Genomic DNA, 26,722 nt, shown 5'->3' on the forward strand with positions numbered 1-26,722 from the left:
TGACCCTGATCCCGACCCTGACCCTGACCCTGACCCTGATCCCGACCCTGACCCTGACCCTGACCCTGATCCCGACCCTGACCCTGACTCTGACCCTGACCCTGATCCTGACCCTGATCCCAACCCTTACCCTGACCCTGACCCTGACCCTGATCCCGACCCTGACCCTGATCCCGACCCTGATCCCGACCCTGACCCTGACACTGACCCTGACCCTGATCCCGACCCTGACCCTGATCCCGACCCTGACCCTGATCCCAACCCTGACCCTGACCCTGACCCTGACCCTGACCCCGACCCAACCCCGACCCTGATCCCGACCCTGACCCAACCCCGACCCTGATCCCGACCCTGACCCTGACCCTGACCCTGATCCCGACCCTGACCCTGACACTGACCCTGACCCTGATCCCGACCCTGACCCTGATCCCAACCCTGACCCTGATCCCGACCCTGACCCTGATCCCGACCCTGACCCTGACCCTGACCCTGATCCCGACCCTGACCCTGACCCTGACACTGACCCTGATCCCGACCGTGTCACTGACCCTGACCCTGACCCTGACCCTGATCCCGACCCTGACCCTGACCCTGATCCCGACCCTGACACTGACCCTGATCCCGACCCTGACCCTGACCCTGATCCCGACCCTGACCCTGACACTGACCCTGACACTGACCCTGATCCCGACCGTGTCACTGACCCTGACCCTGACACTGTCCCTGACCCTGACCGTGCCACTGACCCTGACCGTGACCCTGACACTGTCCCTGACCCTGACCTGGTTCTCACTGGTAGCCCAGTAACACGCTGCATTCTGACCCCTCACTCAGCTGTGTGTGGGACTGCTCCCATTCCCAGCTATCCTTGGAGAGACAAAGGACGAGGGGTGACCTGATAGAGGTGTATAAAATGTTGAGAGATATTGAGGTTTTTTCCCAGGGCTGAAATGGTCGCTTCGAGAGGACACAGGTTTAGGGTGCTGGGGAGTGGGTACAGAGGAGATGTCACTCAGAGGGTGGTGGGTGTGCGGAATCGGCTGCCGTCGGTGGTGGTGGAGGCGGATTCGATAGGGTCCTTTAAGAGACTTTTGGATAAGTACATGGGAGTTAGTAAGATAGAGGGTTATAGGTAAGCCTCGTAGGTAGGGAAATGTTCGGCGCAACTTGTGGGCTGAAGGGCCTGTTTGTGCTGTAGTTTTTCTATGTTTCTATAACCAGGCATCACCCTGCAATGCCTTCTCCCTTCATATCCGTTCTCTGTTACCTCGAGCATCCCCCTATCGGCATGGTGGCACAGTGGGTTAGCACTCCTGCCTCACAGCGCCAGGGACCTGGGTTTGATTCCCGGCTCGGGTCACTGTCTGTGTGGAGTCTGCACATCCTCCCCATGTCTGCGAAAGATGTGCAGATTAGGTGGATTGGCCAGGCTAAATTGCTCCTTAGTGACCAAAGATTTAAAGTTTATTTATTTATTAGTCACAAGTAAGACTTACATTAACACTGCAATGAAGTTACTGTGAAACTCCTGTGAAATTCCCCTCGTCACCGCAGTCCAGGTCAACACATCTAACCAGCACATCTTTCAGAATGTGGGAGGAAACCGGAGCACCCAGGGGAAACCCACGCAGACACAGGGAGAATGTGCAGACTCCTCACAGACAGTGGCCCAAGCCGGGAATCGAACACGGGTCCCTGGCGCTATGAAGCATCAGTGCTAATTACTGTGCTACCGTGCCGTCCCTATGAGTGAGTTAGGTGGATTGGCCATGATAAATTGCCCCTTAGTGTGAGGGGGACTAGCTAGGGTGGATGCTTGGGGTTATGGGGATAGGGTCTGGGTGGGATTATGGTCAGTGCAGACTCGGAGTGGGGGGGGGTAGGGTGCTGAAGGTCCTTCTTCTGCACTGTAGGGATTCTGTGGTTCGATGCTAAAACAATAGATGAGATGAGAGACACTACTCAGAGCGAACACAAGATGGCGCCACATCCTCCATCACCCATTGACTCCATTGAGGCCTACCGATCTGGGTGCAGCCTGAAGAGTTGGTCAGCATTAAAGTCTGAACTTTCAGGCACACTACCTCGCCTAGAACTCCCGCTCGCTCAATATAAAGCTCCCTTTCTATCCGTAGGAGTCACAGTTTGAGGATAAGGGGTAAACCTTTTAGAACTGAGGTGAGGAGCAATTTCTTCACCCAGAGGCTGCTGAATGTGTGGAATTCACTCCCACAGGAAGTAGTTGAGACCAAAACGTTGTGTGATTTGAAGAAGAAATTAGATATTACTCTTGGGGCTAAAGGGATCATGGGATATGGGAGGAAGCGGGGGATCAGGATATTGAATTTGATGATCAGCCATGGTCAAAATGAATGGCGGAACAGTCTCGAAGGGCTGAGTGGCCTCCTTCTGCTTCTAGTTTCTATATTTCTATGCTTCTCTGTAGCACGCAGTTAGTACTGGATTTCAATTAACTTTGACTACCGCCTCTCCCCCTTCATCGCTCACCTCCTCGATCATTACAATCGGTCAAGCCCACGGTTGGATAATTATCACCCATCTAATCCAAGGCCCTCGTCTACGTCTTATTCCAATCCTTACTCCTTGAGGTTCACTCGTATTTCAATGTGTCAGTGCCTTGCTCATAAGAATACCGAACAAATGGGTAACAACATGAACCCTAGGCTCGACTGTGTCTGGGCAACTGCTAGGCCCAAGCTTGGGCCTCAGGCCTCACTGCCGCATGTGGCCACATGACCTGGCTCCATTCCACACGGGGTTTGTTTTTAAAGATCAATACAGCACAGGGACAGGCCCTTTGGCCCATCAAGCCTGACTGTTTCTATCCCATTTCCCATTCATGTGTCTAACTTGCCTTGAATGTTGCCAACGTGCCCACTTCCACTACCTCCACTGGACAAGTGTCCTAGACACCGACCGTTCTCTGTGTGAAAAATGCTCCCCGCGAGCCTCCCCTAACCTTGTCCCCCACCTCCCCCGCTCTCAATTTAAACCTGTGCCCTCTTGTAGTTAGTTACCTTTCCACCCTGGGAATAAAGCCTCTGACTATCCATCCTGTCTATGCCTCTCATCATTTTGTAGATGTAATGACTTTAATCAGCCAATTGAAGAGGGCCTGTTAGAATATGAGCTCCCTGATTAAGGGCCAAATTGATGGGCTTTGTATTTAACCAGGCGTGTCAGTTCCTCTGGCACTCAGAGTGTAAACTGTTAACTGAAAGTACTCTGTGTACTGTTGTCAGACTTGTAAATAAAGGGACTTCTGCCCCTGAGGACTCAATACAGGAGCCCGCTATCAGGTCACCCCTCGGCCTCTGTCTTTCCAGTGAAAACAATCCGCTTTTATCCACCCTCACCTCATAGTCAATGCCCTCACAACCTGGGCAACATCCTGATGAATCTGGTCTCCTAAGCACGGTGGCGCAGTGGTTAGCACCGCTGCCTCACAACACCAAGGGCCCAGGTTTGATTCCCGGCTTGGGTCACTGTCTGTGCAGAGTCTGCACATTCTCCTCGTGTCTGCACGGGTTTCCTCCGGGTGCTCCAGTTGCTACCCACAGTCCAAAAGATGTATAGTTTTGGTGGATTGGCCATGCTAAATTGCAACCTAGTGTCCAAAGATGTGCAGGTTAGGTGGATTGGCCATGCTAAATTGCCCCTTAGTGTCCAAAGATGTGCGGGTTAGGTGGATTGGCCAGGCTAAATTGCATCCTAGTGTCCAAAGATGTGCAGGTTAGGTGGATTGGCCATGCTAAATTGCCCCTTAGTGTCCAAAGATGTGCAGGTTAGGTGGATTGGCCATGCTAAATTGTCCCTTAGTGTCCAAAGATGTACAGGTTAGGTAGATTGGCCAGGCTAAATTGCATCCTAGTGTCCAAAGATGTGCAGGTTAGGTGGATTGGCCATGCTAAATTGCCCCTTAGTGTCCAAAGATGTGCAGGTTAGGTAGATTGGCCATGCTAAATTGCCCCTTAGTGTCCAAAGATGTGTAGGTTAGGTGGATTGGCCATGCTAAATTGCCCCTTAGTGTCCAAAGATGTGTAGGTTAGGTAGATTGGCCATGCTAAATTGCCCCTTAGTGTCCAAAGATGTGTCGGTTAGGCAGATTGGCCATGCTAAATTGCCCCTTAGTGTCCAAAGATGTGTAGGTTAGGTGGATTGGCCATTCTAAATTGCATCTTAGTGTCCAAAGAAGTGCAGGTTAGATGGATTGGCCATGCTAAATTGTCCCTCAATGTACCCAAACAGGCGCTGGAAAGTGGTGACTAGGGGATTTTCACAGTAACTTCATTACAGTGTTAATGTAAGACTACTTGTGACATAAATCAATCCTAAAGGGTGGATATTTATTTTAATATATTCTGGTGATGTGAGCAGAGAGGCCGGTGCACCTTAACCAGCACACCTTTTGGACTGTGGGAGGAAACCGGAGAACCTGGAGGAAACCCACGCAGACATGGGGAGAATGCGCAAACTCCAACACAGTGAGTGACCCAAGCCAGGATTCAGACCCAGATCCCTGGCGCTGTGAGGCTGCAGTGCTAACCCACTGTGCCACGTCAACCAGACTGGGCAAGGTAAAAGTTCCTGGGGTGGATTTGAATCCAGAATTTCTGGCCCAGAGGCAGGGATGCTACCTGCTGTGCCACCTCCAGCCTCGTACGTGCCAGAGCCTGACTGTACTTGAGCAAAGTTTTGAAAGAGAAGAGGAAAAGTGTCCCCAGAATCGCTGCCAACGCTTATCTCTAACTGATCTGCAACTGAAAAGAAAAATGAGATTGCCTAGTGGTTGGGAGAGGTTGAGTGGGTGGCAAAGGGGGAGTGGGTAAGCTGGTTACTGCACTTCCCAAGGTGCCAAGTGGAAGTGAATGGGGGGGATAACTCCTGAAGGGGTGTATTGAACAACACTGGCAAAGAGGGGTGAAGGGCAAGAGGGGGTGGGGGGGGGGGTGGCGCAAGAGGATTCATATCTCCTCCACCCACACCATCCGAATAAAAACTGAACTGTTTCCCAAGAGGTAACAGGTGAGGAGTGGAGGCAATGGCATAGTGGGATTATTGCGAGACTATTAATCTAGAAACTCAGCTAATGTTCTGGGGACCCAGGTTCGAATCCGCCACGGCAGATGGTGGAATTTGAATTCAATAAAAAAAAATCTGGAATTAAAATCTACTGAGGACCGTGAAAACATTGTCGGAAAAACACTAATTTCCCTTTAGAGAAGGAAATCTGCCGTCCTCACCTGGCAGTGGTTCCAGCCTCGGGTCACTGTCTGTGTGGAGTCTGCACATTCTCCCCGTGTCTGCGTGGGTTTCCTCCGGGTGCTCCGGTTTCCTCCCACAGTCGGAAAGACGTGCTGGTTAGGTGCATTGGCCGTGCTAAATTCTCCCTCAGTGTACCCGAACAGGCGCCAGAGTGTGGTGACTAGGGGATTTTCACAGTAACTTCATTGCAGTGTTAATGTAAATCTACTTGTGGCACTAATAAAATAAATTTTAAATGTGACTCCAGAGCCACAGCAATGCGGTTGACTCTCAACTGCCCTCCAAAGGCAACTAAGGATGGGCAATAAATGCTGGCCCAGCCAACAATGTCCAAGGCAGGGTGGTCATTTCCAACAAGACTGCAGGGCAAGAATCCATGATTTTCCATGATGCACCGGGAGTGTAAAACAATGATTTCCCATGATGCACCGGGGGTGTGAACCAGTGATTTCCCATGATGCACCTGGAGTGTGAACCCGTGATTTCCCATGATGCACTGGGGGTTGTGAACTAATTATTTCCCATGATGCACCTGGAGTGTGAACCAGTGATTTCCCATGATGCACTGGGGGTTGTGAACTAATTGTTTCCCATGATGCACCTGGAGTGTGAACCAGTGATTTCCCATGATGCACCTGGAGTGTGAACCAATGATTTCCCATGATGCACCAGGGGCATGAATCAGTGATTTCCCATGATGCACAGGAAGGGCGGAATTCTGCATCCCCGATGCATCATGGGAAATCAGTAGGCCATCCATTTTGCCCAATGTCACGGTCTAATCTATTCTAATAGTAAAAGAAAGTTCTGCATTCTCACCTCAAGCTGCAGCTCCCGGCTCCTCATCACCGCCTCATTCTTCTCCTCGTTGAGTTTGGCATTACGCAGTGACAGCAAATAGTTCCCCTCCTTGATCTTGTTCAGCTCGTTGTTGTAGAGATGGAACTCCTCCTTCAGCTTGCTATAACGCTCCTGGAAGCTCCTCAGCTCCTGGTTATGTTGGCCGAGCTGCTTGTAGCTCTCCTGCAGGGCCTCGCACTTGCCGTGCAGCTTATGGATCTCCATGTCCCTGTCCTTCAGCTGTTTCTGCAGCTTGACAGCCTCGTCCATCAGAAACTGCGTCAGTCCTTCATAGCCCTCTTCCACTGCGAGGAGGACAGTCAGGTGGGAGAGGAGAAGGGAGGATAGATTAATAACAACATGATGGAACAAGGCCTTGTAGCGCCAGGGATCCGGGTTCCATTCCAACCTTGGGTGCCTTTCTCTGTGAGTTTACACATTCTCCCTGTGTCCAAAGATGTGCAGATTAGGTGGATTGGCCATGCTAAATTGCCCCTTAGTGTCCAAAGATGTGTGGGTTAGGGGTGAATAACTATGGTGACTGTGCAAGGCACCGGGATAGGGTGGAGGATAATTCTGGATAAGAGATCCTGTCAGAAACTCAATGCAAACATGGTGGACCGAATGGCTTCCTGCTGCACTATAGGGATTGTATGAGCAATAACAACCCTATCACATCACTGCTATTAATATGAAAGCACAGATTAAGTGGGTTAATCTTGTAAAAATTGAAGATAGTAGCTATGTGGCTGATTAAAGCTTTAAATTAAATATTATCACAAGATTACAAGTTCTTGCGGCTATCTGGCAGCTGGCTCTCAACTTCACCCAGCAGGTGGTGGGTATCTGGAACTCGCTGCCTGAGAGGGTGGGAGAGGCGGAAACTCTCACAACATTTAAGAAACACAATAAATGGCTGAAAGATTAAAAGGATGTTCCTGATTATAGAATCCCTACAGTGCGGCCCATCAGGAACAGATTATCCGACCCAGACTTCTCCCCCTAAACCCATATATGGCCAATCCCCCTAATCTGCACATCTTTGGACATTAAGGGGCAATTTAGCATGGTCAATCCACCAAAACTGCACATCTTTGGACACTAAGGGGCAATTTAGCATGGCCAATCCACCTAACCTACACATCTTTGGACACTAAGGGGCAATTTAGCATGGTCAATCCACCAAAACTGCACATCTTTGGACACTAAGGGGCAATTTAGCATGGTCAATCCACCAAAACTGCACATCTTTGGACACTAAGGAGCAATTTAGCATGGCCAATCCACCTAACCTACACATCTTTGGACACTAAGGGGCAATTTAGCATGGCCAATCCACCTAACCTGCATATCTTTGAACACTAAGGGAAAATTTAGCATGGCCAATCCACCTAATCTGCTCATCTTTGGACACTAAGGGGCAATTTAGCATGGCCAATCCACCTAACCTACACATCTTTGGACACTAAGGGGCAATTTAGCATGGCCAATCCACCTAATCTGCTCATCTTTGGACACTAAGGGGCAATTTAGCATGGCCAATCCACCTAACCTACATATTTGGGAGGAAATCGGATTTGGGCCGGTGTCTGTGGGAGTTTGCGCATTCTCCCCGTGCTTTCCGGGTTTTCTCCGGGCGCTCCAGTTTCCTCCCACACCCCAAAGATGTGCTATTAGGCTGACTGGCAGTAATAAATTGTTTCTAAATTAGTTTCCCTCAATGTGGATGGCCATAAAACATTAGATAAGGGTCATGGGTGGAGGAGGGGACTGGTGGTGTTAAGATGGCGGCGCGGGCTCGTTGGGCCGAAGGGCCTGTTTCCCGGGCTGTTTTTGTTCTTTGTTCACCCGAAGGAAACCCAGACATGAGGGAAAGTGTGCAGACTCCACACAGACAGCGACCCGAGGCCACAGTGTGCCACAATATCGAAAGCATTTATCAGACTTTGGAGAGGAAGTGCTTGGAGATCAGTGCTATCTTTATTTGAAAGCTTTGCAAGGAATTTTCTTCAGCCCCAAGAAGAGATCCCAGAACTCCAGTCGAGACCCTTGTTAGCCGTGCAAGCACTCCGGATCGACCCTTGCCAATCCCCTGCTTCAGAATCGGTGCAGTGAATGGTTAATCCTACAAATCCTACCCTGGTAACCTACTATACCAACAGCCTGGACATTATTTGGCAATGAATACATACATTGTTTGCACTAGTTCCCTCTCCTCAGTGACTGATCCTTTTATCTGATGTTTGCCACTTGCCCAAGACCCGTGCCAGGACTTGCTCAGCGTCAATCCCAGATCTCGATTCCGGAAACCGCGAGACAGATACAGTCTTGCCTCCGGGGGCCTCTGGACAATCCCAGATCGCAGTGGCACAGAATTAATGAGAAGCAGCCTTTGAAGAAACCACAGGCTAGCCCACTCACAAGCAAAACCTTGGAAGTTCTGGCAACATTGCCAGAACATTGCTTAGCACCCGTCAACCAATTCCACTTCCGAATTTTGATCGTCATTTATACCTCGAGTTGCCAAATCTCCTCCGTCTGCCACCAACCAACCCACCCCCACTTCCCCTTCTGGCCCATTCTCCGCTGCATTCCCACAGTCCATCTTTTCATTTATTAGTGTCAGGGGTTGGCTGACATTAACACTGCAATGAAGTTACTGTGAAAATCCCCGAGTTGCCACACTCCTGAGGGGGAATTTAGCATGGCCAGTGCACCCTCACCAACACGTCATTCGGATTGTGGGAGGAAACCAGAGCACGTGGAGGAAACCCACACATACACGGGGAGAAGATGCAGATTCTGCAGATCCTGAGTGGGTTCATTATTCTATTATCTTGGTTGGGACCTGTTTGTGTTCACCACAGGCTTGTGCTTTTGCTTCACTTTATTTTGTACAATGAAGCACTTTTCCTTTACAGCGAGTCCTGCAGTTATTACAGATACTAACGGGTAATTTAACCTGGCCAATCCCCCTAACCTACACATCTTTGGACACTAAGGGACAATTTAACACGGTCAATCCACTTAACCTGCACATCTTTGGAAACTAAGGGGACAATTTGCCTGGCCAATCCACCTAACCTGCACATCTTTGGACACTAAGGGGCAATTTAGCATGGCCAATCCACCTAACCTGCACATCTTTGGACACTAACGGGTAATTTAGCATGGCCAATCCACCTAACCTGCACATCTTTGGACACTAAGGGGCAATTTAGCATGGCCAATCCACCTAACCTGCACATCTTTGGACACTAACGGGTAATTTAGCATGGCCAATCCACCTAACCTACACATCTTTGGACACCAAGGGGCAATTTAGCATGGCCAATCCACCTAACCTACACATCTTTGGACACCAAGGGGCAATTTAGCACGGCCAATCCACCTAATCTGCACATCTTTAGACTGTGGGAGGAAACCGGAGCACCCGAAGGAAACCCACACAGACACAGGGAGAACGTGCAAACTCCACACAGACAGTGTCCCGAGGCCAGAATCGAACCAGGGTCCCTGGTGCTGTGAGGCAGCAGTGCTAACCGCTGTGCGATCTCGGTGTAGGGGCATCGTTCAGTCAGAATCTGAATTTATCTGCTTCACTATTTTTTCAAATCATTCATGGGCTGTGGGGCAATATTTATCACCCCATGCCAATTGCCCTTTTCAGTTGCCAATGGAGTAACCTCCCAGCTTGGGTCGCTGTCTGTGTGGAGTCTGCACACCGTCTCCCTTGTCTGTGTGGGTTTCCTCCGGGTACTCCGGTTTCCTCCCACAGTCCGAAAGATGCGCGGGTCAGGTGCATTTGTGGTGCTAAATTGCCCCTAGGTGTCAGGTAAATGCATGGGGTTAGGAGGATGGGTGGGATTGTGGTGGGTGCAGACTCGATGGGCCGAATGGCCTCCTTCTGCACTGTCGGGACTCTATGATTCACCCCTTCACGTCGCATTTTTGCTTCTTCTGCTGATTATTTTAAGTCCTCGCCCCTCTCCGTCCCCATCCTTCCACGAGCGGCAGCAGTGGTAAGGATAATGACTGGAATGCATTGTGTGTTGGCCTGCTGTAGCCTGCCAGAGAGGGGATACACTGGCAGGGTGACGGGGAACAGAGCAGATGCTGGCACGATGTGCCCGCCCCGGTGCTAGAAGGGGCAGTGGTCAGTCGCCCTGAGGATAACCCCTCGGCAGGTCACTAACGGGTGGAGATAGCTGCCCCGGAGATCCAGAATATTGCGTATTTTTCTTAACCTCTGCATGAATTTACTAATCCCAGTGAAACAGTGGCGTGTCCCAGCGAGCGCTTCTGTCAGGAGTCAGGCAGGTTGGGACGGAGCTGGAATGCTTGTAATGCATTCCAACAACATGTGGACACGCACCGCTCATTCCAAGGAATTCTGATGATGTTACAGCCTCTGCTGGAGATGTCGGTAGATTTCCTTCAGCAAATCTTTCTCAGGGGATTCACAAAGGCCATTCGGCCTGACTGCTCTATGCTGATATTTATGCTCCTCATCTCCAAACTTGTTTCCCCCCACCCCCCCCACGTCCCTCCCCCAACCCTCATCAACATATCCCTCAGGACATTAGCTACGTTTCTGGATAAATAGTCCAGCAATATTACCACTGTTCAGTAGAGTGGCGCATGGTTAGCACTGCGGCGGCGCAGTGGTTAGCACTGCGGCCTCACAGTGCTCAGGGTCCCAGGTTCGATTCCCGGCTCGGGTCTCTGTCTGTGATGAAGTCTGCACGTTCTCCCCATGTCTGCGTGGGTTTCCTCCGGGTGCTCCGGTTTCCTCCCACAGTCTGAAAAGTTAGATGGATCGGCCCTGTTGAATTGCTTCTTACTGTTGAGTGCTTTAAGTGGATTTGCATTTGATTCCTGGCTTGGGTCACTGTCTGTGCGGAATCTGCACATTCTCCCCATGTCTGCGGGGGTTTCCTCCGGGTGCTCCGGTTTCCTCTCACAGTCCGAAAGATTGTATGGATTGGCCAGGTTGAATTGCTTCTTATCGCCCAACGATGTGCGGTTTAGGTGGAACTTGCGTTCAATTCCTGGGCTGGGTCACTATCCATGCAGAATCAGCACATTCTCCCCATGTCTGCGTGGGTTTTCTCTAGGCGCTGCGGTTTCCTCCCACAGTCCGAAAGACATGCGGGTTAGGTGCATTGTAAATTCTCCCTCAGCGTACCCGAACACACGCTGGATATGGTGACTAGGGAGATTTTCATGGTAACTTCATTGCAGTGTTAATGTAAACCTACTTGTGACGCTAATAAATAAACTTTAAAATGTTACACTCGCTGGAGTTTATCAGGATGAGAGGGGATCTGATCAAAGTATGTACAATTTTAAAAGGGATTGATAAAGTAAATACGTCCCCTTGTGGGGCAATCTTGAACAAGAGGGTCACAGGCGTGGGTCGAGAGGCAGTAGATTTAAAACCGAGATGAGGAGAAACTATTCCTTTCAGAGAGTGGTGAATTTGTGGAACTTGCTGTCCTACAGCATCCGAATGATTTCAAGAAGGAGATAAATATTTTTCTAATTTTAAAAAATGGGAAATAAGGATATGGGGAGGTGGATTTGAGACCATAGAACCCCACAGTACAGAAAGAGGCCCTTCAGCCCATCGAGTCTGCACCCAACACAATCCCACCCAGGCCCTACCCCCATATCCCTACATATTATGCCCACTAATCCCTCTAACCTACACATCCCTGGGCACTAAGGGGCAATTTCTTAGCATGGCCAATCAACCTAACCCGCACGTCTTTGGACTGTGGGAGGAAACCCACGCAGACATGAGGAGAATGTGCAAACTCCACACAGACAGTGACCTGAGCCGGGAATCGAACCCAGGACCCTGGAGCTGTGAAGCAGCAGTGCTAACCCACCGTGCTACCGTTCTACCCAGGGAGGGATCAACCATGATCTGATTGAATGGCAGAACAGGCTGGAAGGGCTGAATGGCCTACTTCTGCTCCCAATTCCTATGTTCTTGTGAGTTGCTTCAAAAGGGTCATGCCTCACAAGAGCAGACATGAAGCCCGGGTCCCGTCTGCCATCTCAGGCGAGAGTAAAAGATCCCGCACTTCAAATTTTTAAGTACGTTTATTAGTGCCTCCGGTAGTTTACATTAACACTGCAATGAAGTTACTGTGAAAATCTCACTAGTCGCCGCACTCCAGCGTCTGTTCGGGAGAATTTAGCACAGCCAATGCACCTAACCTTTCGGAGGAAACCGGAGCACCCGGAGGAAACCCACGCAGACACGGGGAGAATGTGCAGACTCCGCACAGGCCGAGCCGGGAATCGAACCCTCTGAAAATCGCCGAGCGAGCCACTCAGTTTCAAGAGGCAGCTAAGGATGGGCTATAAGTGTCGGCCCAGCCAGCGACCCCCACGTCCAAGTGAATCAAGAACTAAAATATTCTCGATGGTCGCCCAGTGGTGTGGACACTGGCTGAGGACAGGAGAAGCATTGCCTTTGGTGGCTGGCACTTTTGAATCGTTCAGGTTAATAGTTAATAGCAACACTAATCTCCCAGGGTTACATGTGAAGGGCAGAACTGGGGGCCTTTAACCCTGTCAGCGTGGGGGGAGGCTTGGCAAACCTCGGTTTGCATCAAGCCGTTCAAGAAGGCAGCTCACCACCACCCCCTTCTCAAGGGGCAACTAGGGGTGGGGCAATAAATGCTGACCTCGCCAGCGACATCAATGTCCCACGACTGAGTCAAAAAAGATGAAGGAGAAGAGAATAGATTTAAAAAGGAAGGAAAGATTGAATGGGGTTCGAGCGGGGCGTCGAGTGGATGTGTGAATGCAGCTAGGGTGACACGGCTCGGGGGGGTGGGGGGGTGGGGGAGGGGTTCCAAATTGTTTTGTGCAAATGCTGCAATCTATAGTCTGACTCTGGAAAGCTTATTATTTTCTGCTTGGCTGTGAATAGATACAGGAAATGTTTCAACAGGAAGCTAAGTATGCTTTCAGAATTTAACCCTTTGCCCATCTCCAAGTCTGCATCCGGAGTGTACAAAATGCTGGAATCAGTTGCTGGGAGAAGGGGAGGCACGGTGGCACAGTGGTTAGCACTGCTGCCTCGCAGCGCCAGGGACCCGGGTTCGATTCCAGCCTCGGGTCGCTGTCTGCATGGGGTTTGCACGTTCTCCCCGTGTCTGGGTGAGTTTCCTCCGGGTGCTCCGGTTTCCTCCCACAGTCCCAGGATCTGTAGGTTAGGGGGATCGGTCGTGCCAAATTTCCCCTCAGTGTCCTAAGTTGTGCAGGTGAGATGGATTGGTCATGTTAAATTGCCCCTTAGTATCCAAAGATGTGTAGGTTAGGTGGATTGACCATGCTAAATTGTCCCTTAGTGTCCAAAGATGTGCAGATTAGGTGGATTGGCCATGCTAAATTGTCCCTTAGTGTCCAAAGATGTGCAGATTAGGTGGATTGGCCATGCTAAATTGTCCCTCAGTGTCCAAAGATGTGCAGATTAGGTTGATTGACCATGCTAAATTGTCCCTTAGTATTCAAAGATGTGCAGGTTAGGTGGATTGGCCATGCTAAAATGCCCCTTAGTGTCCAATGATGTGCAAATTAGGTGGATTGGCCATGCTAAATTGCCTCTTAGTGCCCAAAGATGTGCAAGTTTGGCGAACTAGCCAGGCTAAATTGCCCCTTAATGTCCAAAGGTATGTAGGTTAGGTGGCTTGGCCGTGCTAAGTTGCCCTTGGGGTCAGGGAGATTGGTGGGGTAAGTGCACGGGGTTACGGGGTAGGGCCTGGATGGGGTTGTTATCGGTGTAAGCTCAATGGGCCAAATGGCCTCTTTCTGCACTGTCGGGATTCTATGATCAAAAGCCAGGGAGTGTTGTATATATCCTAAATAATCCAGGTTGCTACCTCAAAGGCTCTCAGACTTACCACTATGTTTCCTACATTACAACAGTAACCACAGGTCGAAGATCACTTCCTTGTGCTTCGAGGCATCCTGTGATCTTGCGGGAACCCGAGTCTTTGTTTCAACTTCCTTTGATGAAACAATGGGTCAATGGGCTTGGCACACCAGGGGGCATGGGGGGGGGGGTCAAGTTTCAGGCAAGGATGTTGTTATCAGAGTGAAGGGACAACAATAATCTAGACTCTGGCCTAAAACACAGGGGGAGTCAGACGCTAGGGAGATCGCCCTTCTGTGTCCGAGCCCAGAGAATATTCCGGTTTTTTAAGGGACTTGGCAGTACTTGTGTACGAACCACAGAAGCGACCACATCAGTGCAGCAGGTAATCAGGGAAGCTAATGGAATATTGGCCCTTATTTCAAGGGGGTTGGAGTATAAGAGTTGGGAAGTCTTCATAGAATCATAGAAACCCTACAGGACAGAAAGAGGCCATTTGGCCCATCGAGTCTGCACCGACCACAATCTCACCCATTCCCTACCCCCATATCGCTACATATTTACCCGTTAATCCCTTTAGCCTACACATCTCAGAACAGTAAGGGGGGATTTTAGCACAGCCAATCAACCTAACCCGCACATCTTTTGGACTGTGGGAGGAAACCGGTGCACCCGGAGGAAACCCACGCAGACACGGGGAGAATGTGCAAACTCCACACAGGCACCAAAGCCGGGAATCGAACCCAGGACCCTGGCACTGTGAAGCAGCAGTGCTAACCACTGTGCTACCGTGCCACCCCCTTGTTGCAACTGTTCAGGGTACTGGTGAGTCCACATCTGGAGCACTCTGAGCAGTTTTGGTGCCCTGAAGTTAAGGAAAGTTATTGCCTCATTGGAGGAAGTACAGAGAAGGAAGATTTCTCGGGATACAGGGATTGACTCATGAGGAAAGGTTAAACAGGTTGGGACTTGGCTGATTGGAATGAGAGGTGATCTCACGGAAACACCTGGGATCCTCAGGGAGCTTGACAGAGTAAATGCTGAGAGTTTGGAACCAGAGGAATAGTCTCAGAATAAAGGGTCACCAATTTAAGACTGAGACACAGAGGAATTTTCTTCTTTCAAGTGAGTCTTTAGAACTCCTTGCCAGACAGAACTGTGGGGGCAGAGTCCTTGAGCTTATTTAAGGCTCAGATAGATAAATTGTTGATTAGTAAGGGAGTTCCGGGGATAGGGCAGGAAAGTGAGGAATGTCGGATGAGCCATGACGTTGGAGCAGGCTTGAGGGGCCGAATGGCCTACTCTGTTCCTATTTCTTACGATCTTAACAGAGATTAATCTGATCTGGATTAAATTTGGCTCCAGTGAAATGACTCAGTTCAACATTCAATTCCAATGTTAACTAATCATGTGTGTGTCCAGTAAACCCCATTAGGGTCCAGGACCAGAACCCCAGTTTACAATAGAGAGGCAGTCTAGGCCCTAACACATTTTTATTTTTGGCATAAATATGTGAGGAGAGGGACCTCGCTCCAGGATTGATTCCACTGACATAGTAACGATCTCTTATCGTACAACTACTTTATTTAATGTTATCGTTTAAAGATGACTGTAACAAATGAAGCAGCCTAACCATTAACAGTTGAACATGATTTAAAATTGAAGGAAATTACTTCAGAGCTTATTACTGTTTCAGTTCCAAATAAGCCTCATTCATGTATAGATCTAACCACTTTCAGATAAATATAGTTAGCAGACCTGGGCATACTTGTTAACAGCCTTGCAGTTCTCATGAAGCAAGATTTTGTGAAGAGAGAGTTCTCAGGAACAGCCTATACATACCGCTGACTTCAGCAGAGTGCTACCAGCAATTCCAATGCTAAAAAACTGCTAAAGCTTCTTTCTCTCTGCTACCAACCCAGCTTTGCACATTACCACAAGAACCTATCAATCAATCAACTTCCCAGATATAATAACTCCAGGAGTTGGCTGTAAAGGGACAGTGTTTTATTGCCACAGAGAGAGAATAAACAATAACCACAAGCCTGTGGTGAATACAACAGATCCCAACCGGGACTTAAAGTATAATGGACCCACTCATTGTCTTGCTTTATATAGGACCCTGTATGGGAGCTCCATCTGGTTGACTGATTACAAATCCCCAGGGAGCTTGTATTCAACAAGCCCAACTGGGAGGCCAATTCCCCCATGCATATCATGGGTATTATCACACCTAGGATTCTTTGTTGTAAACAGAAATCCGTTAGCTCTAACAAAGTAACAAAAAGTGAGGAATTAACTTGTTTGCGCAACCATTGTGTTAAACGTTTTCCAGGCACGCCGACTGCCTATCGAATTTTAACCATTCTGTAGAAACATTAAAACAAAAACCCAACACATGTAGCAACTGCCTCCTGTCATCACAATTCTGACATACCGGAATTAACCCATAAGCTTTGAAATTCAACCGCCTGTCAGTTCATTGGTCATCTGACAATCCACTGGCTGATGTGTATTTACGAAAAGACTTTGGCACGTAAACAGCTGGTTACTCACCGATCAACACCGAGCAACGTCTGGATGGCTCTTTGCCCGTGATTAACTTGTAGAGTTCAACGTAGTAAAGTTCCAGGCTGTCCAGGAAGGCCTCGTATCCACGCTTACCCCGTGTACGCAAGATATCCAGGAGGCGACCTGCAAACAGGGAGGATTGCTGTTCAAGCAACAGGAGAGTCAAGGCGACAATAGCAGCAGAAAATAGAATCAGAGATTCCCCACAGTACAGAAAGAGGCCATTCAGCCCATTGAGTCTGTACTAACTACAATCCCACCAAGGCCATATTCCCATAACTCCCCACATTTACTCTAGCTAATCCCTCTGACATTAAGGGACAATTTAGCATGGCCAATCCACCTAACCCGCACACCTTTGGACACTAAGGGACAATTTAGCATGGCCAATCCACCTAACCCGCACACCTTTGGACACTAAGGGACAATTTAGCATGGCCAATCCACCTAACCTGCACATCTTTGGACACTAAGGGGCAATTTAGCATGGCCAATCCACCTAACCTACACATCTTGGACACTAAGGGACAATTTAGCATGGCCAATCCACCTAACCTGCACATCTTTGGACTGTGGGAGGAAAATGGAGTGCCTGGAGGAAACCCATGCTAAGAAATTGCCTCTTAGTGTTCAGGGATGCATAGGTTAGAGGGATTAGTGGGTGTAATATGTAGGGATATGGGGGTAGGGCCTGGGTGGGATTGCGTTTGGCGCGGACTCAATGGGCCGAAGGGCCTCTTTCTGCACTGTAGGGTTCTATGATTCTATGAACCCACGCAGACACAGGGAGAACGTGCAAACTCCACACAGACAGTGACCAAAGCCAGAATTGAACCCGGGCCTCTGGCATCATGAGGGAGCAGTGCTAACCATTGTGCCAGTGTGTCGCCCAGACCTCCGGTGCCAAGCTAGTGGATCCCAGATACAGGTTCCATTAACTGCCTCAAAGGACTGGTGAAGCAATAGCAATGAAGCAGGACGGCCAATCCCCATCCAGGGGAGGCCTAATGATTTTATCGGCAGACTATTAATCCAGAAACTCAGCTAATGTTCTGGGGACCCGGGTTCGAATCCCGCCACAGCAAATAGTGGAAATCTGCTGTCCTTACCCAGTCTGGCCTACATGTGACCCCAGAGCCACAGCAATGTGGTTGACTCTCAACTACCCTCCAAGGGCAACTAGGGATGGACAATAAATGCTGGCCCAGCCAGCGAAGCCCATGTCCCACAAATGAATAAAAACAAACACCAGCTGAAGTGTAGATGTGAAGGCCTTGATCGAGCGTGTGTGTGTGTGTATATATGTGTGCGTGCATATGCGTGTGTGCATGTGTGCATTTATGTATGTCTGTTTGTGTGCACGTGTGTTTGTGTGCACGTGTGTTTGTGTGTGTGTGTGTGTGTGTGCGCAAGATAGTGGTGAGACCACATCTGGAGCTCTGGGAGCAGTCTTTGTTCCCTTATTTAAGGAAAGATATTGTTAGAAGGCTTGTTAAACAGGTTGGGACCCGATGCACCGGAATTTAGAAGAATGAGAGATGATCTCACTGAAATGTCTGGGATTCTTCAGCTGCTTGACAAGATAAACACTGAGAGAGTGTTTCCCCTCATGGGAGAGTTCAGGAGCAATCTCAGAAAAAAGGGAAGCCAACTTAAGTCTAAGCTGAGGAGAAATTTCTTCTCTGAGAGTTGAGAGTCTTTGGAACTCCTGACCACAGAGATCTGTGGGGGCAAAGTCCTTGTGTCTGTTTAAGTCTGAGATAGATTTTCGATCAGTAAAGGGATCAAGGATTATGGGGAAAGGGCAGGAAAGTGAGGAATCAGCTATGATCCTATTGAATGGCAGAGCAGACTCGAGGGGCCGAATGGCCTACTCCTCCTCCTAGTCCTTATGGTTTTTTGTTCCCCCACCCCCCACCCCCGGGCACTATCATACCCCTAACCCTCACCCCGTCTGCCCAATAATTCAACTATCAACTGTGCTAGAAACGCAGTGCCAGACGGCATTGGAAAATGGGATGGGAGAAAGTACCGAGGGAGAGAGCCAGAAGCGACGGGGGTTTGAGGGGTACGGTTAAGGAGGAGGAGGTGCGCAGGGGAGTGGCAAGTCTACTGGAGCTTGGAGGAATAACGGCGGACAGATCCTCAGCTGAGTGAGGAGAGATGGGGAAATGTGATTGAGAATGTTGGATCTGAGAGACATTCCTAATTCCAAGGGAAATGGCCATCTTAAAATGGGATGCTCCAAAGATTGCCCTCAGTACATAGAACTACAGAGTAACAGCATCGTTCCGAGGCAGAAGGAGGCCATTCGGCCCATCGTGACTACACCAGCTCCCCAAATGACCATTGTGACTTATTGCCCATTCCCCTGTCTTTCCCCGTACCCCCTGCATATTGTTTCTATTCAAATAATCATCCAATGCCTTCAAGAATGCCTCGATTGAATCTGCCACCTCCAGGCAGAACGTTCCAGACCCCAACAACTCACTGCGTGAAAAGGTTTTTACTCATATCACATTTGCTCCTTTTGCAAATTACTTTCAGTCTGTGCCCCTCTCGTTCTCGATCCTTTTACAGCCAGAAACAGTTCCTCCCTCTCTGTCCAGCTCCCTGGCGATTTTGAACATCTCAATCAAATCTCCTCTTAGCCTTCTCCTCTCCCAGGAGAACAGTCCCAACCTCCCCGATCTATCCTCAATCTACCAGGAGATGGCCGAGTGGTATTATCGCTCGACTATTAATCTGGATAATCGGCTAATGTTCTGGGGAACCTGGGTTCGAATCCCACCACGGCAGACGGTGAAATTTGAATTCAATAAAAAATATCTGGAATTAAGAATCTACTGATGACCATGAAACCATTGTCGGAAAACCCCATTTGGGTCACTAATGTTCCTTTAGGGAAGGAAATCTGCTGTCCTTACCCGGTCTGGCCTACATGGGACTCCAGAGCCACAGCAATGTGGTTGAGTCTCGGACAACTAGGAGTGGGCAATAAAGGCTGGTCCAGCCAGAGACACCCACGTCCCACAAATGAATAAAAAAAAGCACCTGAAGTTTCTCATCCCTGGAACCATTCTTGTAAACCTCCTCTGCATTTTCTCCAATGTGTTCACATCCTTCCTATAAAGTGTTGCCCAGAACTGTGCACAATATTACAGCTGTGGTCTAACTAATGTCTTGTATAATTTCAGCATAACCTCCTTTCTCTTGTACTTTATGCCCCTATTAATAAAGTCCAGGGTATTGTATGCTTTATTAAGAGTCATACAGTGCAGAAGGAGGCCATTCAGCCCATTGAGTCCACACGAACCACATTCCCATCCAGACCCTATCCCCATAGCCCCATGCATTTACCCTAGTTAGCACCCCACCTGACACTAAGGGACAACTTAGCATGGTCAATCCACTCAACCCGCACATCTTTGGACAGTGGGAGGAAACCAGAGCACCCGGAGGAAACCCAAGCAGACACGGGGAGAATGTGCAAACTCCGTATAGACAGTGACCCAAGACGGGAATTGAACCCAGGTCTCTGGCGCGGTGAGGCAGCAGTGCTAACCACTGTGCCACCGTGCTGCCCCACTCTTCTCTGTCCTGCCATCTTCATTGGTCCACGCACACATACACCCAGCTCCCTCGGCTCCTGCACCCCCTTAAGAATTTTACTCCTCATTTTGTTTTGTCTCTCTCCATGTTCTTCCTCACCTCACACTCCCCCCCCCACCCCCCACACTGAACTCCATCTGCCACCCGTCTGCCCACTCCACCCAGCGCAACCAAAGACATGGGCTGAGGCAAGAGGAGACAACTTCTGAGAGGAAGAGAGTTAAGATGGCTGACTTGCGCGAGCCCTCCGGGAGATCAGGAGGTGGGAGCGCAGGATCTCATCTTCATCCTCCTCGTCGATGACCTTGCACTGTCGGAGGTAGGCCATCAGCTTGCTGGGGTTGATGGATCTCGTTAGAATGAGGCGTTTGCTCTCGAGCTCCTCCCACAGCTGATCCTGATCGGAATCCTCCTTCTCCTCCGGGCTCTGACCGTTCTCGCCCTCCATTGTCCCCCTCACAACTGGAAAAGAACAGTTTCAGTTACAGACGTTACAGAATGACGGATGTACAGCAACGCACAATTCCAATCATAGAACCCTACAGTGCAATCATAGAATCAAATCCCTACAGTGCACAAAGAGGCCATTTGGCCCATCAAGTCTGCACCAATCACAATCCCACCCAGGCCCTATCCCCATAACCCCATATATTTACCCTGTTAATCCCCATGACAAGGGAGGGAATTTAGCATGGCCAATCCATCCTAATCTACACATCTTTGGACACTAAGGGACAATTTAGCATGGCCAATCCACCTAACCTACACATCTTTGGACACTAAGGGGCAATTTAGCATGGCCAATCCACCCTAATCTACACATCTTTGGACACTAAGGGACAATTTAGCATGGCCAATCCACCTAACCTACACATCTTTGGACACTAAGGGACAATTTAGCATGGCCAATCCACCTAACCTACACATCTTTGGACACTAAGGGATAATTTAGCATGGCCAATCCACCTAACCTACACATTTGGACACTATGGTGGCACAGTGGTTAGCACTGCTGCTTCACAGTGCCAGAGACCTGGGTTCAATTCTGGCCTTGGGTAACTATCTGCGTAGAGTTTGCACATTCTCACCGTGTCTGCATGAGTTTCCGCCGGGTGCTCCAATTTCCTCTCACACTCCAAAGATGTGTGGGTTAGGTCGATTGGCCATGCTAAATTGCCTAATCTACCTTCTTTACCCAGAGGGTAGTAAGGGTGTGGAATGCCCTGCCTGCAGCAGTTGTGGACTCGCCAACTTTAAGGGCGTTCAAATGGTCAGTGGATTGGCATATGGATGACATTGGAATAGTTTAGGTTAGAGGGTCATTAGATTGGTTCCACTGGTCGGCGCAACATCGAGGGCCAAAGGGCCTGTACTGCGCTGTAATGTTCTATGTTCTATGTAATCTACATATCTTTGGACACTAAGGAGCAATTTACCATGGCCAATCCACCCTAACCTACACATCTTTGGACACTAAAGGCAATTTAGCATGGCCAATCCACCTAACCTACACATCTTTGGACACTGAGGGGCAATTTAGCATGGCCAATCCACCTAACCTACACATCTTTGGACACTAAAGGCAATTTAGCATGGTCAATCCACCTAACCTACACATCTTTGGACACTAAAGGCAATTTAGCATGGCCAATCCACCTAACCTACACATCTTTGGACACTAAAGGCAATTTAGCATGGCCAATCCACCTAACCTACACATCTTTGGACACTAAAGGCAATTTAGCATGGCCAATCCACCTAACCTACACATCTTTGGAAGGAAACTGGAGCACCCAGAGGAAACCCACGCAGACACGGGAAGAATGTGCAAACTCTACACAAACAGTGACCCAAGCTGGGAATTGAACCCAGGTCCCTGGCGCTGTGAGGCAGCAGTGTTAACCACTGTGCCACCGTGCCGCCCACCGAGAAATTCAGGAGAAACCTGTGCCTTTATCCGAAGGAATGGTTAGGAACTTGCTGGGATGAGGGGGTGAATGGGGGTCACTGGCCTTCAAGCAGGAGGATATCTAAATGCAAAACGAGAGCCAAATATTGCTGGAGAGCTTGGAAAATTCATCCGCTCTGGCAGCGTCTCTGGAGAGCGAGAGAGGCAGAGGGCCAGATTTTCCAGCCCCGCCTGCTGGTGGGATTTCCCAGCCCCGTTGACGACAACCGATAGCCACTCCCTCCCCCCCAAAACCACCGCGGCGTGTGCCCCAGCCGCGTGAACAGCGAGCCGCGCGATCGGCGGGACTGGAAGATCCCACCAACAGCCATTGGCAGACAGCTTCCGCCATCAAGAAACATGTGGGATGGGAGGGGCGGAGAGGGGGTGGGGGGATTCCAGCCCAGGGGCTTTGAGCCCATATGGCTTCTTCACAGCTCACTAAACACAGTTGGGAGCGATAAGTGTTTCCAGAGTGTTGGGGATATAGGATTTCGGAGCAGGTGTAAGGTCCTTCCAGCCTCTTCCACCGTTTACTGAGATCATAGAGTCACGGTTAGAGTCAGAGGGTGGGATTTTACAGCCTCGCTCATCCCAAAACTGTAAAATCCCGCCCGAGATCAACGGTCCTCTCCATTGCCCACGCCTCACCCACTCCGATTCCCGTGACAGGCGAGGGTGGCAAAAATCCAGGCAGAATTTTCCTGTCCCGTCCAGCTGGGGAATAGGAGCGGGGTGAGCGAAGGCCTGTGGAAAGATCCGTTGACCTTGGCTGGGGTTTTTAGGCTGGAAAATCCAAAATCTGACAAAAATCTGCCGTGTGGATAAAAATTCCAGATTTTTTGGGGGGGGGGGTGGTGCGGAGAGAGAGAAAGGGCCAGCAGGGCTGTTTCTGGACTGCAAGTTGGAAGGGTGAAGGCAGGAAGGAACTGAAACTGGGCCTCCTGACATCTAGGCCGAACTTAGCCACCTTATTGCCATGACGACACCCGTCAGCGACGTGGCCAACAACAAGAACCAGGTGGCGGCTTATCACTGTTTCCATGGAAATGAACTCAAATGGTTCGCATTCCTCTGCAAACGAGGCCTTGTTTGCTTTCCCCTGTCAGATATTATTCAGCCAGGGGTTACTCCTAACTTCCTCAGGCAGCGAACCTCAGCATCAGATCAAAAACTCTTCCTCCTGAGCTTTACTTCTTGTTTTCCTGAGCTCTCCCCTTTCCTTCCTGATGGTCTCGAGTCGCACCGTGCGATGGGTGAAGCAACCATCACCAGAAAGGAAGAAATACGTCAAAGAGGCAGGGGTGGGGAGCCAAAGCAAGTGGGCTGCCAGCCAGAGTGACGCATGGTCATAAGAACATAAGAAATAGGAGCAGGAGTAGGCCATCTAGCCCCTCGAGCCTGCCCCGCCATTCAATAAGATCACGGCTGATCTGAAGTGGATCAGTTCCACTTTCCCGCCTGCTCCCCATAACCCTTAATCCCCTTATCGATCAGAAATCTATCTACCCGTGACTTAACCATATTCAACGAGGTAGCCTCCACCACTTCAACGGGCAGAGAATTCCAGAGATTCACCACCCTCTGAGAGAAGAAGTTCCTCCTCAACTCTGTTCTAAACTGCACCCCCCTTATTTTGAGATTGTGCCCTCTAGTTCTGGTTTCCTTTCGAAGTGGAAAGAATCTCTCTACCTCTACCCTATCTAGCCCCTTCATTATCTTGTAAATCTCTATAAGATCCCCCCCCTCAGCCTTCTAAACTCCAACGAGTACAGACCCAATCTATTCAATCTCTCTTCATAAGCTAACCCCCTCATCTCCGGTATCAGCTTGGTGAACATTCTCTGCACTCCCTCCAAGGCCAATATATCCTTTCACAAATAAGGGAACCAAAACTGCACACAGTACTCCAGTTGCAGCCTCACCAGTGCCCTGCACAGTTGCAGCAAGACTTCCCTGCTTTTATATTCTATCCCCCTTGCGATAAAGTCCATTCGCCTTCTTGATCACCTGCTGTACCTGCAGACTGGGTTTTTGCGATTCGTGCACTAGGGTCCAAAGGTCATAGACTCCCTACAATGCAGAAGAAGGCCATTGAGTTTGTACCAACCACAATCCCAACCAGGCCCAATCCCCGTAAAACCCCACATATTTGCCCTGCTATTCCCCCTGACATTAAGGGTCAGTTGAGCATGGCCAATCCAACCGCACGTCTTTCGGACTGTGGGAGGAAACAGTGTGCGCATTGCTTCAGGACAACTCCATGAGCTCAAGGTTCACTTGTCTCGTCGCAAAGATGTCAATCTTTTGATCTGATTTATTATTGTCACGGGTACTGGGACGTAGTGAAGGGTGCTGTTTCTTGGGCACTATACTGACAAAGCATACTGCTCATAGAGTACCTAGGTGAGAAGGAAAGGAGAGGGGGCAGAACGTAGCGCTACAGTCATAGCTAGGGTGCAGAGAAAGATCAACTTAGTGCGAGGTAGGCCCATTCAAAAGTCTGACAGCAGCAGGGAAGAAGCTGTTCTTGAGTCGGTGCAATAGGTTCTTGATCGTTAAGGGGGTTATGGGAAAAAGGCAGGAGAATGGGGATGAGAAGACAATCAGCCGTGATGGAATGGCAGAGCGGACTCGATGGGCCGAGTGGCCTAATTCTGCTCCTATATCTTATAGTTTTATGATCGGTACCCGAGCTCAGGCTTTTGTATCTTTTTCCCAAGGAGGAAGAGAGAATTTCCAGGGTGCGTGGGGTCCTTGATTATGCCGGCTGCTTTGCAGGAAGTGTAGATGGAGTCAGTGGATGGGAGGCTGGTTTGAGTGATGGACTGGGCTACATTCACAACCCTTTGTAGTTCCTTGCGGCCTTAGGCAGAGCAGGAGCCCATACCACACTGTGATACATCTGGAAAGGATGCTTTCTCAGGTGCGTCTGCCGAAATTGGTGAGAGATGGGCAGCACGGTGGCACAGTGGTTAGCACTGTTGCCTCACAGCACTAGGGACCGGGGTTCAATTCTGGCTTCGGATAACTGTCCGCGCGGAGTTTGCACATTCTCCCCGTGTCTGCGCGGGTTTCCTCCGGGTGCTTCAGTTTTCTCCAAAGATGCACGGGTTAGGTTGATTGGCCGTGCTAAATTGCCCCTTACGGCCAGGAAGTTTATCAGGGAAAATGCACGTGATTACAGGGATAGGGCCTGGGGCAGGCTAGATGGGCTGAATGGCCTCCCTCTGCACTATGAAATGTAGCGGACGTGCTAAACTTCATCAACCTCCCCAGAAAGCGGAGGCATTGGTGGGCTTTCTGAAGTCTGGGCAGCCATTTTGGCAGGGTGCATTCTGGGTGATGTTGTCCTCCCCGGGCCGAGCTCTCACCTCTCCCACTCAGACCCCCAGCTCACTAACACGCTGCAGGGCCCAAAGGGTGTGGACCCACAGCCAGTGCTCGTGGAACAGAACGAAATAACAGGTGCAGCAGTTCATGAGTTGAGGCAAAATCAGTTCTTGGCAATGACAAGACTTGTAACTGGAAGGAAGTGATGTTAATAATCCGAATAATTATAAATAAAAGTTCAATGACACAGAGGCTGCTTCTGTCAAGCCAGGTTTCCAAAGCAGTTCAGATCCTGGGCAGGATTTTCCAGCCGCGCTCACCCCTAGACCGGAAAAATCCCAGTCAGGTCAACAGTCCTGTCTGTCTGCTATGGTTCCCCTGGCAGGCAAGCTGGAAAAATTCCGGCCTACGTTTTCCAGAAGTAATACAGTAATAAAGGGTGGCATGATGGTTAGCACTCTGCCTCACAGCGCCAGGGACCCAGGTCCAATTCCCGGCCTCGGGTCACTGTCTGTGTGGAATCTGCACATTCTCACCATGTCTGCGTGGGTTTCCTCCGGGTGCTCCAGTTTTCTCCCATAGTCCAAAGATGTGCAGGTTAGGAAGATTGGCCATGCTAAATTATCCCTCAGTGTCCAAAGATGTGTAGGTTAGGTGGATTGGCCATGCTAAATTATCCCTCAGTGTCCAAAGATGTGTAGGTTAGGGGGATTGGCCATGCTAAATTATCCCTCAGTGTCCAAAGATGTGTAGGTTAGGGGGATTGGCCATGCTAAATTATCCCTCAGTGTCCAAAGATGTGTAGGTTAGGGGGATTGGCCATGCTAAATTGCCCCTTAGCGTCCAAAGAACATAAGAACATAAGAAATAGGAGCAGGAGTAGGCCATCCAGCCCTTCGAGCCTGCCCCGCCATTCAATAAGATCATGGCTGATCTGTCGCTCCTCCTACAGTCCTTTTTGACCATCGGAATAAATTTCCACTGAGCACCAAGAAAGATCTCCTTAAAGATCCTCCACTGCTCCTCAACAGACCCTCCCTCCAACGCGCTCCCCAGTCCACATTCGCTAATTCTTCTCTCATCCTACCGTACTCCCCTCTATTCAAACAAAGGACGCATGTCCGGGAACCCACTTTCTCCTCCTCCATCTGCACCAGAAACTCCACCATACAATGATCACTCTCCCCAAGAGGATCCTTCACCACAAGGTCCCTAATTCTACCCGCTTCATTACATAG

The 26,722-nt window shown here is 49.7% G+C and overlaps 1 protein-coding gene across 6 annotated transcripts in view; it reads right to left on the reverse strand.

Annotated features, from left to right (window-relative positions):
• LOC145361626 (caspase recruitment domain-containing protein 11-like) overlaps nt 1-26,722 on the reverse strand; it is a 71,090-nt gene that overhangs the window by 38,866 nt on the left and 5,502 nt on the right. For all 6 annotated transcript variants that reach the window (XM_080217499.1, XM_080217502.1, XM_080217501.1 and 3 more), the window contains exons 2-4: nt 20,438-20,665; nt 16,577-16,714; nt 6,106-6,431 (exon numbers count right to left, since the gene is read on the reverse strand). In XM_080217499.1, the coding sequence (XP_080073625.1) occupies nt 6,106-6,431; nt 16,577-16,714; nt 20,438-20,651 (678 nt within the window). In that variant the 5' untranslated portion in view covers nt 20,652-20,665. The remainder of the gene's footprint in view (nt 1-6,105; nt 6,432-16,576; nt 16,715-20,437; nt 20,666-26,722) is intronic.

The sequence above is a fragment of the Carcharhinus amblyrhynchos genome, chromosome 35, assembly GCF_965287045.1.
Source record: "Carcharhinus amblyrhynchos chromosome 35, sCarAmb.v2.hapA, whole genome shotgun sequence".
Classification (NCBI taxonomy): Eukaryota; Metazoa; Chordata; class Chondrichthyes; order Carcharhiniformes; family Carcharhinidae; genus Carcharhinus; species Carcharhinus amblyrhynchos.